Source organism: Plectropomus leopardus, chromosome 6 (assembly GCF_026936395.1).
Source record: "Plectropomus leopardus strain MGB_pleo_1.0 chromosome 6, ASM2693639v1, whole genome shotgun sequence".
Taxonomy (NCBI): Eukaryota; Metazoa; Chordata; class Actinopteri; order Perciformes; family Serranidae; genus Plectropomus; species Plectropomus leopardus.
The window spans coordinates 21,685,097-21,702,410 of record NC_142181.1 but is presented as its reverse complement, the minus strand read 5'-3'; the positions used below and the strand labels follow the sequence as shown (position 1 = coordinate 21,702,410).

At 38.6% G+C, this 17,314-nt stretch overlaps 2 protein-coding genes across 2 annotated transcripts; one reads left to right on the top strand and one right to left on the bottom strand.

Annotated features, from left to right (window-relative positions):
• The first annotated feature begins 1,657 nt into the window (after nt 1-1,657).
• On the top strand, nt 1,658-8,687 carry LOC121943038 (caspase a-like). The gene is made up of 8 exons (XM_042486405.2): nt 1,658-1,815; nt 4,764-5,045; nt 5,162-5,250; nt 5,863-6,039; nt 6,132-6,372; nt 6,502-6,672; nt 6,811-6,920; nt 7,751-8,687. The coding sequence occupies exons 1-8, from the start codon at nt 1,809-1,811 to the stop codon at nt 7,853-7,855; spliced, it is 1,182 nt and encodes a 393-aa protein (XP_042342339.2). The 5' UTR covers nt 1,658-1,808; the 3' UTR covers nt 7,856-8,687.
• Nucleotides 8,688-9,977: 1,290 nt separating this feature from the next.
• On the bottom strand, nt 9,978-17,252 carry LOC148189366 (plasminogen-like). The gene is made up of 11 exons (XM_088078980.1): nt 17,097-17,252; nt 16,380-16,515; nt 16,211-16,293; nt 15,388-15,508; nt 14,206-14,324; nt 13,881-14,043; nt 13,640-13,764; nt 12,872-12,992; nt 10,881-10,999; nt 10,556-10,718; nt 9,978-10,439 (listed from the first exon to the last, which is right to left on the bottom strand). Exons 1-11 carry the CDS (start codon nt 17,143-17,145, stop codon nt 10,313-10,315), a joined length of 1,326 nt encoding a protein of 441 aa, XP_087935106.1. The 5' UTR covers nt 17,146-17,252; the 3' UTR covers nt 9,978-10,312.
• Between the last annotated feature and the right edge of the window lie 62 nt (nt 17,253-17,314).

Genomic DNA, 17,314 nt, shown 5'->3' with positions numbered 1-17,314 from the left:
AATAAATTAATCTTAACTAGTATGTAACCAAAGTCTGATACTGTATATCTTAGTCCTTTTTGTCATGGTGCAAAGAGGACCAAGCAAACTCTACCTGCTAAAATCCTACTGTTGTTAGCAATAGCTAGAGAGCTTCACATCAGAGACTCAAATTCCCCTTTCCTATATGCAGCCTCTTGCTCAGCAAGTAAAGCATCCACCCCATGTAGGCTGAGTCCTTTGCAGCAGCCTGGGTTCAATTCCAGCTTGTGGCCCTTTGCTGCATGTTATCCCCATTCTTTCTCCCCCTTGCCTGTCAACCTAAAACTGTGCTATAATAAAGGCATAAAAAGCCAAAAAATATATTTAAAAAAAAAGATTCCACTTTCCTACCAAAATGTGTGCCTGCAACCCACTAAAATAGGCTATAAACTGCTTTCCTGCTTTTTTTGTGTACACGGTGCTGCAGCAGACGAGTGTGGCTTTTGTGTGAATGGGCTTTTGTTTTGGTGCGTCAGTGCGACGTCACTGACAGAGAACAGTTAAATAGTAGATAATAATTTTAATTTTTCTTTATACCTCATAGAAATACAACAATTTACACTATGGAATTTTCTTCATCAACCTACAAATGCCCATGAGATACATGAGTCGGTTCAATCCTTCACAACATTCAGGTCCTCTGTTTTGCAATATGTAAGCCTCCATTAAGTAGGCTTAATGCCTTCTGCACCCTGCATTTATATGTGGTTCTGACCTGAGCTGTGTAATGAATGGCACAGGGACAAGGCCTGTTGGACTCTGGATTAATTACATATTGATAACCTCTTAAATCTGGCTGACCTATTGGTGGGTCAGTGATGTTTGGACAAATGTTTGATACCACAGGACAGTGTTTTAAAATCTAGCGCTTAGATTTGGATTTATGGGATACATGGATATAGTTATACATGTGAGATAACTAAAGGAACATAAAAAAAAGCAGTCAGCCACACTCTAGTGATATATTGCACAGGTAGGAATAGAGACAGAGCACAATTAAGTCCAGTGTTGGGCAAGCTTCTTGGAAAATGTAGTGAACTAAGCTACCAGTTACATCAAAATAAATCTTCATAACAAAGAGGCTATCCCCAGAGAAATGTAGCAAGCTAAGCTACAAGGAAATGGCAAAAGTAGCTTGCTACTTGCAAAGCTACTTTTTTCCTTTTAACTTTATGTCAAATCATCATTACTTTATTGATAATAAAAACTGTCAGTCAAACAAACAGGCAGAAAAAAAAAATCCACTTGATCTGTTAAATATTAAATAGCAGACTTAGTTTAAAAACTATCTTAATTTCTTTTCTTTCTTTTTTTGGAGACTTTGTGACATTTGACCTTGAACTCCAATAACATTATCAGATGGCCAGTTGCTCTCTCTCTCTTAATCTCTCCTCTTCCTACTTTGTTTTACAGGTCTTTCAAACTGCAGTAAAAGTGGTACAGAGTCAATGCAACTATCAAAACACCATTTTCACAGTCTGCAGCCAAATGCTGTGATCTGTAGTACTAATATTATAAAGTGGGGTACTAGGCAAAAAACAGTAAAAAAAAAAAAAGGTGATTGGTGGTTTAAACAAATTTGTGATGTTGTCACAGTGGTTAACACTCTTCCTACACACATTACAGCTCGCGAGGTTTTTATGCACAGCTGTAAAGGATAGGCTCTCTGTTGATCCGCCCTCCCTGTGTATCACCTCGGTCTGTAGGCGTCTCTGCACACATGCTGTTACAGGGGCTGACGAGGTTTCTTGGTATTTCACAGACCCTATTTTGAACAGATTTGAGAAATGGCAGGTAAGAATTCACAGCATACACGCGCTTTGGAGTAACCTCTACTTTGATGTCTGTTGGCCGCAATATGCACGCGAACAGATAAGAAGTAGCTCATTAGTATCAACTGTAAGTGATCTGTGTTGTGAGGGCGGTGAGGAAGTTGGTGGTCAGAAATATGTATTTACGCACTATTTTCATTTTACTAAGTCAAAAAAAAGTAAAGTTGGTAATTCCGCATTATGTATTGTATGCCACGTTTTACTTTCACTTTGCTGCCGGTACGGTTGTTCAGGTTATTTCATTTATAAAACAAAAAGAAGACAAAACAATATGATGATAATGTTCTCGTAATATAGATCCACGAGCCACCCCCCTATACCTTCAATGTCATGGCAGCTTTGATGTTGTAGGCCACTTTATAGACCCATTGATGTTTGTTCATTTGTTTTTGGCAAACTATTAACGCGAGGTCCAAAGTCTGCTGATCAGATTGAAGTTTTTTTGCTTTTCTTACTGAGGTGCCTTCTAACTGAAAAGTTAAAAACAGACATCACTGATGGTAATAATTCATGATGTGATGTGAAATTGTTACAAATATGCTACTTATGTAAGTTTTCAGCTGATAAAGTGAGATAATTCTAATGGGTGTAGCTGCTGCATGCTTCCTCATTGAAGAGGAGAAAGGGCACACACCACAGCAGTGAATAAGGAAGTAGGTGATTTAGATAATCTGAATACTTCCTCCACCACTGCTGTGGTGTGTGTTCAAATACCAAACTGTGAAAACCCGGCTACAAGTAAATGCCCTGCATTGAAAATATTATTTAAGTATAAGCAAGTTTTATCAGGAACATGTAGCATATTTTAAGTATTAAAAGTTCCCAAATACATAAATATATACATAAAGCCTATTTGAAAAAAAAGTCCAAATTATTCAAAATACAATAGAAAACGGCTTAAATCTTTATCAAATGATTAATCAACGGATTGTTTCAGGTGTACCACACTGTTGGATGGTTTAATTTATCACAAAACATCATTTTTTATAAACTCCTGTTTCTTGATGCCAAAATCTTTAATTAGTAACTAAAGTTTTAAGATAAATATAGTCAAGTAAAAAGTATGTTTCCCTCTGAAATGTTTAAGTATAAAGTGGCATGAAAAGAATAGACGAAAATGATGTACATGTACCTTACACCACCACCGAAATATACAAATGGAAGACTTTACCTTATCTTATAATAGTAGTTCAGTAAAAAGTACAATATTTCTCTTTGAAGTGTAGTGGAGTAGAAGTGGAAAGTGGCTTTAGCTTAAGATAATCAAGTAAAGTAAAAGTAACCTCAGATTTGTTTCTAAGTACTGTACTTGAGAAAATGTACTTGAGAAATGTACATTCCAGCACTGGTCAGCAGAGGGACACACATCATCTGAAATTACAGTCATTGGGATCAGCAGAGTATAGTGACTATAGTAGTAACGCTTTACCCCTGAGATTTAATAATCCAGTCATTATAATTCCTCTAAAACCCCATCTAAATTTGATTAAATGATATTCATGCATTTTTTAAAAAAACATTCTTCACAGATAAAACTTATTTTTCTTTGTGTGTGACAACAATTTGTGGACTGTAAACAAGATGTTTTTCTCTTATCTTGGTATGAGTGCTCTTGACCACTCGTAAAATTTTCTCTTACCTAGGACAAAAACAAAAATAAAAAAACATTGGTGAGTCCCAAAAATCAGTGGGTACTAACAAAATAAGAACAAATCCTGGATACAAGCAAAAGTAAGAAAAAAAAGTTTGTATATAGTTACTTGCATAAGGCCCATTTTATTGATATCGCAGTATGAGACTAGATATTGTCTTTGCGTTTTTCTGGTTTTAAAAGCTGCAGTAAAGTTAAGTGAAGTAATTTTCTGAACTCACCAGACTGTTGTTGCTTTTATATAGTTTTCTTTACCCACTTAGTCATTGTACCACATTACTGGTGATTATTTAACCAAAATCTCACTGTGTTGCTATTTTGAAAGCAGCAATAGTCAATATCTGAATATCGATATCTAGGTATTTGATCAAAATACATTGTCACATTTGATTTTCTCCTTCTTCAGCCCTGCATAAGGGTACACTAAACAACATGTATTCCTAATGTCGTCTTTCAAGAAGTATTTTACTGATATAAAGAGGGTCCTCACATAAAACAAGGCTACCTATGCAGCAGAAAGGTGCAAATATGTTACTGAAATTAGTGCTACATGACCAGAGAAAATTGAGATGGGTGGTGACATTTGCCTTTGCCTAAGAGGCAGAAAACATACAGCTACCAGAATGCATTGCGCTATACTAGACTAATAAACAGTCCTGCTGGTCAGTGATATAATGTGAACTTTGTCCTGTGTGACACAATGGTGGCCCGCTGGTAGCAAACAATATCGTATCACAGGTAAATTGTAAGTTAAAAAATGATTGATCTCAGTTTTTGGCCTCCTTTTTCACTGTGCAGGAAGCAGTAGTGCCTTCTTCTTGTTCACAAATTCTCGCTATTACGGTTAAACATGGCATTCAATGACTTTTAGGCAAAAAATAGAAAGCACAGTACTTAAATCTTGATTTATATTTGATCAGCAGTGCCTAGTTTTACTGTGTGATCAAATTTTGCCCAAGTTTGAGAGAGAGAGAGAGAGAGAGATCTGTCTCTTGACCCGCTTCTATACCAAAATGAAAATGTGGAATTAGAGCCTGTAGTTCCAACAACAACCCAAGAACCAGCAAAACAAGTTTCACCAGTGTGGGCAGGGAAGGCGGGGACTGAGGCACTGGTGGGTTGGAACGAAGTTTACTGTAGCTCATTTACACGTTACCAACACTGTGATAATACAAAGCAGGTTGATATGACTATCCCTTCTATCTTTGTTACTCTGTTTGAGTTGTGTGATTTCTTCTGTTTTATATTCCTTCTTCTAGATGAGCTTGGCAAGGTGAGGAAAAAGTTTGTGGAAAAAGTGTCCAAAGCACTGATTAAGCAGCTTTTGGACGACCTTTTAGATGATGGCATCCTGAATGATGGCCAAAAAGACGCGATAATTGAGGAGCACAGCAGCACAACAGACAAGGCCCGCAGTCTCATTGACACAGTGAAAAAGAAAGGGGACGAAGCCAGCAGGAAGATGATCGCTCACATTCAAAGCAGAGACTCCACACTTTACTCTGAACTGGGCCTGTCCTCTGGTCAACCTGCTCAGCTGGGTGAGCTGACATATTTTATTCTACTTTGAATCAGACCAATGTCATATTTTGTCACACTGTTATGAACTAGAAAAAAAGTATGTCAAACTGAACCAAATTTTTTTTGTTTTTCACAGCTGCAGAGTCACAGGCTGAACAGGAATGGTCAACCACGCTCATGCGTACCACCGAGACGTTCTGGATGGAAAAAGTGAATGACAAAAATGTTAGTCACTCATAAATGCCAAATTAAGTGTCTCTCATGCTCTTAAATTAAAGATTTGGAAAAAAGAGTCACTTCAAAGCTGAGAAATAAAACATTAGAAATTATTTTGTTTTAATATTTTTGCACTGTGGCTCAGTGAGAAATGCTCTCCACTTAGTGTACAGATTCAGTGTAAATCACACCTCCCTTGCCCTCTCCCCTTAAACTCAACAATGACAGAAAGTTAAAACTCAAAAATGTAAAAACAAACAAACAAACAAACAAATAAACCCACATAAGATACCACTAAAGAAATAATCATAGGGATGTCATTTAAAAATTTAACAATGCAATAAATAAATGCATAAATTACAATAAATAAATAACAACATTTTAATGCTAGTGTCTTATCTATTAAAGGAGCTTTATTTTAAAGCCAATGTTTCCTTTCTCACTGCAAATTCTTTTCAATGCCAAAACTTATTGTCACTGTTCTAGCTCCATTAGTTTACCTCACCTTGATAGGAAGGTGCTGTTTAACGAGAAGAAAAACATTAAAGCCTACTATGTACATATTTTTAGACAATATAGTGCATTTTTGTGATAAATGTTTCCTTTAAATTTGTTTTTCAGGTTTACTCTGCGGGCAAAAATTCCATTCGGAGCCGTGTAGCCCTGCTAATCACTAATATAAAGTTTAGCGATGAGAAATTGAACAGACATGGAGCCGAGAAAGACGAAGACAACATGCAGAAACAGCTCACAACTCTGGGATATGAGGTGGTGAAATACACAAACCTCACAGGAAAGGTACAGTATAAAAACATTTTGAAAACATATTTTTTTTGTGTTGGTGACTTAGTGGCACAGTAAGCGATGTCTGACTGTTTGTGTTCTCGCAGGAAATTAACGATGCCATAATTGGTTTCTCTAAACATCCGAAACTCAAAGAAACAGACAGTGTGTTTGTGGTTATCATGTCTCACGGGAAATTGGGAACTGTCCTTGGTGTCAACTGGAAAAAGGGTGATGAAAAACGAGATGAGTTCCCCATCAACAACATTTACAAACACTTGGGCTCAGAGAAATGTCCGGCGCTGCTAGACAAACCCAAGATCATCATCATCCAGGCATGCAGAGGAGGTGACCCCAATCTATTCTCACTGCTACAACAAACATCAATGTAAATTAATTAAGGAGTCTGTCTAAGTCTTGTTTGTTTTTTAATGGGAGGTCTCAGAAACTGTATTTAAAGTATGACATGTGTTTCAGAGGAGGAAGGGTCAGCGTTAGTTAGAGATGGTGCAAACTCAGATGTGTTCTGTGATGATGCATCACAGCCTGATCCGTCCCTGTCTGCTGGTGAGGACAACATTGAGGCTGATAATTGGAGATGTGTACACAAGGAAAAAGACTTCATTTCTCTTCTATCCTGCACACCTGGTCAGTTAACTCAAATATTATCAGATCTCATAGGTCTTAACACAATGATAATTAACATTAAAAATCTGCATGGAAAACAGTATAAAAATGTTTATGTAATAAATAATATATTTCTGTATCTGTGTGTTTTTCCTACAGATACTGTCTCATATAGACAAAGAGATCGTGGATCTTTCCTCATCCAGTATATTGTTGAGGTTTTGAACACTTATGCATATAAGGACGACATTGAGGAACTTTTCAGAAGAGTAAGTGGAAAGTTTGTGAGGCATCAAGAACTCAAAGTGAGCGGTGATGATGATAATAATGTTGTTTTTTGAATCCCAGTTAAGACCAAAAACTGGCAGAGAGAGACAAAACTGTTTTAGAGCGATGCAGAGAAAAGTTGCAGTGGTGTAAGCACGTCTCAGCTTAACTCAAACCAGCTGTTGGTGTCCACCCAATACATTGTTTAACACTCAGGAATATCTGGAACATCCACCCTACTCTCATATATGCTTGAAACGAAATGAAGGACTTCACTTATTCATATTGTGTTTGAAGGAGGCATGGAGACCACTTGAGTAATACCAAGCATCTGTCAAGTAGGTATGGCCCTCCCTATAGTCACAATAAAAAACATAAGTCCTTCGCCAGTGCTTAAAAAATATTTTACATTTTGCACCACCCCTTCTTATAAATAATGAACAGTCCCCTTTTAAAATCATTGTGGTGAGGTAAGTCTACTTTGATTATGGTACATCTAAGCACGGGTTTTTTTGTTTTTCTAGTTCCAAAACAAGTGATTCAACTGTAGAAGGTCACTATCAATATCCTCATTTATATTTTAACAAACAAATGATGACACACAAATTCAATTCAGCTACAAAATAAGCCTGAAAGACTAGACGCACATACCCTCATCTTTATGGAGACAATACACCATCTTGTGTAGTCAAGTTGGCCTAAACTGGCAGGTTTTGAGAACGTTTTGGACCAATTAATTTCAAGTTTTAACTCGTCTCAGCAAATCTTTGGTCTGAACTGGGTTTGAATTCTGGCCTTCTTTATTTTCACACAGTTTGTTTCATCCTCACAGGTCATGCAACGCTTTGAAGGGTTTTCCGTTCAAACCAAAAGACAGATGCCGACCAAAGACAGATGCACACTAACAAAGCGCTTCTACTTCTTCCCGGGCATCTAAACTCAGGATTCACGGAAAACCCACACTTGTAGCCACATTTAAAATTGTGCTTGCAATGTCTTGGTGAATAAATTAAAACTTATGGATGTATTAATAAAATGGTCTACTGGGCACCAGAAGGGAAAATGAAAGGGATGTAAAGGGACTCAAAACAACTGCAAAGAGACATTAAATGACTTAAGAGAAACAATATGACTGCAAAGATATTTTATGTCCCTTTTACACATACTTAAATCATTGTATTTATATTTTTATATATCCAGCAGTGTGTATGTCTTCGCATAAATGGAACATAGACATTTTCATCAACTTGCAAGCAACAGGTTGCTTACTCTTGGATGTCATGCAAGTAGTCAACAGGATATTGAATGATTCCCTTCACCAAAATTCTAGTTTATCCACCAAATGTTAGAACACACCTGCCTGCAATTTTATGAAATCATTTTTACTCACACTTGTAAAATGTGCAATGTTTGTTAAATATTTTATACTTCTTAAAGGTTATTTGATACCAGAAAATACAGCCATGAATTGTTGAAATGACAAATTATTTTCCCGATATCCTACCATTTAAATCAGTGGTGGCATTTATTAAACAGGGACTACAATGCACTGAAATCCATTCCAGTGACAAGTGAAGCAGCATATTAACTGGTTGATCACAGGACTCTCTCATATCTTATTGTAATTGATTCACATAACTAAGAAAAGTGCATAATTCAGCTGACTAGAAGCTTAGTTTGATTCTTAATGTGACATATTGACATTGAACAGGCAATTACTTTTGTAAAACTTTTGTATTAGCACACAAATAAAGCCTTCAAAAAAACAATATTATGTCTTTATTTTTGAAAGACACATCTAGCACTCCTGATTTTTCCGACATGGTTTTGTTTAATGAATAGTTAGGCTATGTGGCAATGCTTGCTGTTGTTTGACTGATGTGCTGTTTAACACAATGTTTGACACCAGACTATCTAAATAAACTTGACTCAATTCCTTAGCTTATAATTACATGTACGTGTAGCCAAAACATTTTAACCAATTAACAACACAAAGCTCAACCTCAGAAGTATTTTGTTGCCATTAGCTTTCACTGTTAACTGGTGCTAGGTGACCAGCTAACTGGTGCTAGGTGACCAGCTAACTGGTGCTATGTGACTAGAGAAAACAGAGAAAAGGCTGTGGTATTCGCTTTTGCTCAGGAAATAGAGAAACCTGAGACAGCCATGGAACCAGCCCTACAGAAATGAGCAGGGAGATGTAGGCGCTGGAAAGATAGAGGGAAGTTTACCACAGTTCATCTACACATACCACCCCAAATGTAATGATACAAAGCTGGTGGAAAAGTGTCCCTTAAAAGTGAAATCAATTAGAAATAAACACAATAAATGTAACAAGTGTCTGTGGACAAAGTAACAAGCTTAAAGTTGCCACTAATAACGCTACCGTAGTCAAAATACCAATGCAAATTAAATTTATGCTGTACTTTATAACTGTGACAGTAATGTCTAGGTAGGCGACTTATATGCCGACATCAACAGTTCTTTTCAGTGTACAATAAGTTAGTATAACAAAATAATTCAATATTATTCATTTGTAGCGACATAAAAAATCCTCAGCTGTTTGGGACTCAGGTGTGTTGCTCAGGACCCGAGGAGGCCTGGGGTCAAATATGAGGCTGTTTGTATAAGCTGCTCTCTGAAAAGAAGTATTAGAGGTATAGGGAGGGTCCTCACATAAAAGTGAGCTGTCTCAGTAGTAGAAAGGTGCAAATACCTTTGAAACTGATGACCAGAGAAAACAGAGAAACTGGACGCTCGCTCAGTAGGGAGAAAACATACAACTAACAGAATGCAATGCACCATACAAGAATGCAGCACATAGTACAAGACCAATAAACACTGGTCATGTGGAAAGATCATTGTGGAACAATGGTGTCCGGCCAGATCGTGAGGGGCAAGAATCATACAACTCACTCACAGAATCTTGGTTTGTATTTGATCATAGCTGCTGAGTTTTGGTCTCTGATTTCTGGCCTTAGTTTTCATTGTAAAGGAAGCTGTGTGTTATAGTATGTTTCTGGAAACATCGTAGGAAAGAAATAGGCAGTGCAGGAACATAATCTTGAACAATGTTTAATCAGTGCTGCCAAGTTTTAACATTTGATTAAATTTCAGTCCAAGATTTAGAGAGAGAAAGAAAGGGGCAGGTATATCTCTTTATCTGATGCTAGACCATTTGTGTCCGAGTTGTTGGCAGAACAACTGAATGAAATAAGTAAGTAATAAGAAATAAGTCATCCAGCAGGGTTTAACTGTGGTTATATGGAGAAAAGTTTACCACAATTCATCTACACATAATACCAACATTGTTTTGATAATACAAAATGGGAGATCAGCGAAATACCCCTTTAAAACTTCCATAAATGGGTAAGAAATGATCATCACTAATTAGCTATGGTCTGGCTTCATCCTGACAGCTCGGCACATCGCAGTACTCCCAGCGACTTTGAGGGTCAGTGGTGTAACACCAGGGTCTCTCCTCATTGTCTGGGTTACGACAGTAGTTGTTTTCCAGGCCTCTGACAAACAACAGACAGTAACAATGATGAACACAGGTAGACCCAGCGATAAAGGCAACATGCCATAGGTCCCTCTTTCATGAAAAACAACATTTTTCAGATGCAATAGCTCTTACTTGCAGGGGTAGTTTTCTGGCGTGCGGCTGTGTTGGTGTGGCCTCTGAGACGACCACCTTTGGCACCTTTTACCAGATGTGGTCACAGCAATTGAGCCTCGGTATGCTTCACCTTTTCCAGTGAAACAGATCAGCTCTGGAACAATGGTGGAAGGCTTGGATACTGAGCAAAAGAAGATGAGATGAATTGGTTGAGGAACTCAAAGAAAAGATAAATAGCGGCCTTTAAATCATGTCAAATGAGAAAATACAACTGTGAAAATAATAGTTACAATAGTGAAATAGGGCAGAAGCCAAGGAAACATACTGAAATAGGAGGACTTACTGCAGCGGCGTATGGAGCAGAAGTCCCAACGTTTGGATGGGTTAGTGGTGTAGCACCATGGTCGCGGCTCTCCATCTGGGTTTCTGCAGAAGTTCTCCACAAGATGCTTATCTGGATGACTAGAGAAAGTAAAAATTAAATGGCTGAAGAAATAGGAAAAAACAAGGTTTTTGCTTTTGAAAAACAAGTTTTAATTTCAAGATTCAATACTTAATTGCCATATCAACATGACTGATTCAAGTTTTATTTTCAAGATGAGAGATTCAGTATTTCAGGATATGTGCTGTTTGGATGTTCTGGTCTTGATGCTTCTTAGTCTTTTGTGAGAGGGAAGGAAATTAAAGAGGTTGTTTGAAAGGTGAGAGGGGTCCTTTAAAAGTTAAAGGGTCTTCATTTGTAGCCTGGCTGTTTAGATTTCCTCTTAGGGTTTGTGATCACACCCTCACATTGTGGATGCAGTACGTATTACTTTTATCCCTTTTTCACCAAAATTAGGGTGTGCACGCGGGTTGTTCAAACACAGGTAAGCTGCTAAACTTAGGCTATAGGCTGCTTTCCTATTGCCAGTAGAGCTGAGCTGTGTACATGGCTCTGTGGCAGATGAGAATGACTTTCTTTGTGTGTGTAAGTGTGGGTGGTTTAGTGTGTCCATTAATCCAAACACTGGTGGAAGAACATGTAAACAATAGACATCAGCATGGACAGAGATCTGTAAAAAACTTGAAGGATGTTATTACTCAAATACACCTTAGTTATTCAGTCTCTGTTTCAAACTCTGTGCAGACTGAATTGGATAGGTGTTTTAGTGCTGCTCGGGGGATGACGGACGGAAATTAGTGGTGGTGCATCATAGCATCACTCCTGAAAAGGAGCCGAAATTAACGTTCACTGTTGTTTACCCACAGCTCTGTTACTGGACCCCTGCCTGCCCTGGGGACCCCCCAGCCTGGCCTCACTATCTCCGGGTTCAGCCGCCAGCTCACCCTGGAGGTGTTCTCTTTCCATCAATACCTATTGGAGATGAAGGCAATACATAGCTATGGCTGCTGCAGAGTCATTTGACCTGGGTGTGAATATTGATTGTATACTTTCCCTTTACATTAACAAGCCAGATGTTAGTGGGTGTTAGCCTGTTTTTTGTGCCCTAGAAATAAAGCATGAGTCTAATCATCTCTTCCTCACATGACATGTTGCCGAATCTCACAGTTATTTTGTAGGTCAGGACACCGTCCACTGCTGCTGTATAAGACTGCACCAAACACCCCAGACATACCACATTTTGAAATTGTCTTAAAAACCAAAGTCTCTGGTGTGCTTTGTTTAGAGCAGTAGTGTTGCTGTCCCCCCCATTTTAAGGTGGACGAGATGTCACTTCCAGAAATTTGTAGCTGCCCACTTGTTGACTTTGGTTGTTTTTGGCAAAGAGTAGGTGATCAAATCAGCAGCTGCAAAGTACACTAATGAGTCTTTGGATTTGGAAGCAATTAATTCCAGCTTCTAACTAAACATTGCACCAGTCTACCAGGGATAAAACCTCAATCCTATCAGCTGTTAATTTTTTGTTTGAGATTAAACCCACTACTGTGGTCCCTTCAGGGACTTTAACCATCATAGCAGACTGATAGTGGGAAATAAAGTTGTTTTTGTACAATAAGTATAGGATTGAGGACATTACACACTCCTGTGGAGCCCAGTGCTGATAGTGAAGGATTTCAGGAATTTGTTATTTCGTTTGACCACCTGCTTCTTCCAAAACAAGAAGTCAAGGACACATCGCATATGAAAAACGTTGTTCTGCAATCTGGGTGGAGGAATGCTATTAAAAGCTGAACTGTAATTAATAAAAGAAAGCTTTCATAGATGGTATAATCATTGATACGGTTTGGGTAGGGTTTCTATGTTAATTCATATTTCCAGCATACATTTATTAAATGTATATAAATCTTGTTTGTGGCTCATTAATAGATCAATGTGTTGTTTTGTAGTCTTACGTGCTGGAGTTGAATTTATGATTGTGTGGTTCCTGGGAGTCCCAGCGTTGGCAGGTGAAGCCATTTTCTGTAACAGAGATGGTTCCTCTGTAGTTCTCACCATTGCAGTGTATACACTCATCTGTAGAGGAACAAGCACAGACACATCACACAATATATCTGCTGTACTAATCTACTGTGGACACTTTGAGGATACCTTTAACAGTGCATTTTACACTTCCGAATATGCATATCCGTGCGCGCGCGCACACACACACACACACACTCACACACACACTCAAATGAGATGTTGCTCAGGCAAATTGTACCCAACCTGGGCCAGAAAAAAGCATCTGGATCTCTGGTCAACTCTTTGTCAAACACACTTCTGTTGAAATCACTGGACTCTCAAAAATACTTGCAGCTTGCAGGATCTGATCTGACAAAGGTGATTGAACCCTAAAAACCAGCAATATCAATACATGTGGGTCAAACTCCAAAGTTTCGACTACCTTTTCTGATACAGTACAGGCTATCGTATACCATAGAACCCCCCTGCTGTTTGGCTAATTCTCCCCCCTTTTTTAAAAAATCCAACCAACCTTTTTCATTTTTGCAGCAAATGTAGGGGACTTTCCTTTTTATAACACTTGTCACAATGAAGTGTCACCTCATGGAGTCACGCTGCCCTGCCACTGCACCATTCTTTATTTGAGAGTGTGGTCTTTCAATCTGTCATTGATATTTTTCTGTAAATGGGTAAGAATCCATCACTGATCACTGTTTTACCTCCTCCAGCTTCATCCTGACAGCTCGGCACATCGCAGTACTCCCAGCGACTTTGAGGGTCAGTGGTGTAACACCAAGGTCTCTCCTCATTGTCTGGGTTACGACAGTAGTTGTTTTCCAGGCCTCTGACAAACAACAGACAGTAACAATGGTGAACACAGGTAGACCCAGCAATAAAGGCAACATGCCATAGGTCCCTCTTTCATGAAAAACAACATTTTTCAGTTGCAATAGCTCTTACTTGCAGGGGTAGTTTTCTGGCGTGCGGCTGTGTTGGTGTGGCCTCTGAGACGACCACCTTTGGCACCTTTTACCAGATGTGGTCACAGCAATTGAGCCTCGGTATACTTCACCTTTTCCAGTGAAACAGGTCAGCTCTGGAACAATGGTGGAAGGCTTGGATACTGAGCAAAAGAAGATGAGATGAATTGGTTGAGGAGCTCAAAGAAAAGATAAATAGCGACCTTTAAATCATGTCAAATGAGAACATACAACTGTGAAAATAATAGTTACAATAGTGAAATAGGGCAGAAGCCAAGGAAACATACTGAAATAGGAGGACTTACTGCAGCGGCGTATGGAGCAGAAGTCCCAACGTGTGGATGGGTTAGTGGTGTAGCACCATGGTCGCTGCTCTCCATCTGGGTTTCTGCAGAAGTTCTCCACAAGATGCTTATCTGGATGACTAGAGAAAGTAAAAATTAAATGGCTGAAGAAATAGGAAAAAAACAAGGTTTTTGCTTTTGAAAAATAAGTTTTAATTTCAAGATTCAATACTTAATTGCCATATCAACATGACTGATTCAAGTTTTATTTTCAAGATGAGAGATTCAGTATTTCAGGATATGAACTGTTTGGATGTTCTGGTCTTGATGCTTCTTAGTCTTTTGTGAGAGGGAAGGAAATTAAAGAGGTTGTTTGAAAGGTGAGAGGGGTCCTTTAAAAGTTAAAGGGTCTTCATTTGTAGCCTAGCCGTTTAGATTTCCATTTAGGGTTTGTGATCACACCCTCACATTGTGGATGCAGTACGTATCACTTTTATCCCTTTTTCGCCAGCTTCCGGGACTCCACCCTCAGGGGAAGATCCCTAGTGGAGAGCCAAACCTTCTGTCCTACCCGGTAAGGAGGAGCCTGGGAGCGGCGACGGTTGGCTGCGGAGGTGTAGTGAGCGGCGGCCCGCAAGAGTGCAGAACGGGACCAGGAACCAACAGCAGTTCCGCGGTCTCATTGGCGGAGGGGAGCTTGGGCAAGGACACAAAGTGTGCCATCTTGCTGAATCGGTCCACCACTGTCAGGATGGTAGTGTTGCCCTCTGACAGTGGCAGACCCGTGACAAAGTCCAGGGAGATGTGAGACCAGGGACGATGCGGTACCGGAAGAGGTTGCAGGAGGCCGGCAGGAGCTTGGCGGTGGGGGGAGGAGGAGGAAATGCAGGAATCATGACATATTGTGTAGGTCAGGTTTTGTTTGAGATTAAACCCACTACTGTGGTCCCTTCAGGGACTTTAACCATCACAGCAGACTGACGCATTGCATATGAAAATCTTTGTTCAACAACCTGGGTGGAAGAATGGTATTAAAAGTTGAAAAACTGTACTCTAACAAAAAACTTGCATAGGTGGTGTAATCATTGATACAGTTTGGGTAGGGTGTCTTAGTTAATACATCCTACTGAGTTCATTAATTAAATATTTTAAAATCCTGTTTGTGTCTCATTAATAGATCAATGTGTTTTTTTATAGTCTTACGTGCTGGAGTTGAATTTATGATTGTGTGGTATCTGGGAGTCCCAGTGTTGGCAGGTGAAACCGTTTTCTGTAACAGAGATGGTTCCTCTGTAGTTCTCGCCGTTGTCGTGTATACACTCTCCTGTAGAGGAACAAGCACAGACACATTACACGATATCTCTGCTGTACTGATCTACTGTGGTAACTTTGGAGGACACTTTGTACAGTGGATTTTTTATGCGTGTGTGTATATATTCAGTGAAGGAACATTTTTAACACAAAATTTTTGTATTTGTTCCAAATTTTGACATGACACCTTGTCACGTGTCATGACAATTATGTTGTATCGTAGACACGTAGATGTCTTGGTATCACATCACCTGTCAAGTGACCCATTCATGCGGTCATTTATGTGGTGTGTCTGTACTTTGTCATGTCTGAGGAAGGGCTCAGGGCCGAAACGTCACGTGTGGAGGTATTGGAATACATTTTCATGGGAGCATTTGCTACTGTGCAGACTTTATCAATTCTTTCATATCTATATTTGCTTGGCTCAGCACCTATAGTCTTTATCACTTTTGGATTTGCCCGCTGCTTGAACTTTCTCCAGAAAACCTTGCCCTGCAGAAACAGTCCAAACATCACTTACTATGCAACACGGACTAAATATTAACCAAAATAAAATGGAGGTAAAATATCATGAAGAATCTAAACTGAAGAACAGTGTTTTAATTTTTGCAGACCTTTCTCCAAATTTTAAAGGGGAAAAATAAATGACATCTAGTAACATTCTATAAAAAATACTTTGAGCTTCTAATATGCCTCAAAAATAAAAAGGACTTGCCTTCTTTTTCATATAGTCGTGTGTTTATAGAGTTTGCAGGTGATATCCAACACTCACTGTCCTTTTCATTATAAATGAAATACCTGTGAAAACACAGCAGGTGTCAAGTTCAAAGATAAATTGGGATATTATGGTAAAAGCTAGGTTTTTTTTAAAACTGTGAACTTACCTGCATTTGAAGGATGTTTCAGTGTCACATTTGGTGGCACACTCAGCCACAGAGTTTACTGAGTACCCCTTACTCCTAAACACAAGGATCTGTGGCACTTCAATTTTGGTGTAGCCATCCACCTCAGTACCACTGACTAAAAAAATGACAAAAAAATTAATTCATTGTCAAATATACAGTACATTTCTTATCATTATTGTCATCCTACTTAAATCTGATTTCAGGTTTTATGTATGAGGCAGTAAATATTTTCAAATAGAACAATGTTGCATATCATGTTTTTGATATACTCTTCTTTAAAAGACTGATATGTTAAATAAAGGATGCATTACAAAATCTAAATCATCCCCCTCAGCATCATTTTCAATTTTGAGTAATTACTTTGGCAGAGTATCAACCAATAAAGGAGAAATTATCAGGTACATGGTTTAATAAATGCTTATAAACAAAAATAGAATATTACACAATTACAAATTAATAACATAATACTTTTATCTTTTTAAAAATATATTATTAAAGTCACAGAAGGTTACATGTGCAACTGTAGTTCTCAAACTGGAGAGAGAGTCTATACATAATAGAGAACAGAAGTCATTGGCAGGACATTTAGCAATTTAAAATTAAATAAGGGTTACTTTTGTCTGTCTTAATTATATTCATATTATATGCCACTTATAGCTGTGAATTAGTCATTATTATCATTCAAAGGTGTCTTACCAATGCAGACCAGGGCTCCCAGGATGAAAGCTAGTTTGTACAGGTCCATGGTGAAGCCCTGTACTAGCAGATCACAGTCAACAAAGTCACTAAGGTACCTCCTGGTTAGTCACTGGGCTCCATTTCGCCTCTCGGGAAAACTAATAGGACAGCTTAATCTATCATCAGTCAAACATTACCTCGACAAGTATAGCAAACAAACAACAGGTTTTGGAACA

Excerpts from the sequence above, each read along its gene's own strand:
- LOC148189366 (XM_088078980.1), bottom strand. The coding sequence starts at position 17,145 with ATGGACCTGTACAAACTAGCTTTCATCCTGGGAGCCCTGGTCTGCATT. Across the intron at positions 16,294-16,379 it reads GAAACATCCTTCAAATGCAG|GTATTTCATTTATAATGAAA; the intron begins GTAAGTTCACAG and ends GTGTTTTCACAG. Across the intron at positions 11,000-12,871 it reads CATAAATTCAACTCCAGCAC|TCATCCAGATAAGCATCTTG; the intron begins GTAAGACTACAA and ends TACTTTCTCTAG.
- LOC121943038 (XM_042486405.2), top strand. Across the intron at positions 6,673-6,810 it reads TCTTCTATCCTGCACACCTG|ATACTGTCTCATATAGACAA; the intron begins GTCAGTTAACTC and ends TTTTTCCTACAG. Across the intron at positions 6,921-7,750 it reads TTGAGGAACTTTTCAGAAGA|GTCATGCAACGCTTTGAAGG; the intron begins GTAAGTGGAAAG and ends TCATCCTCACAG.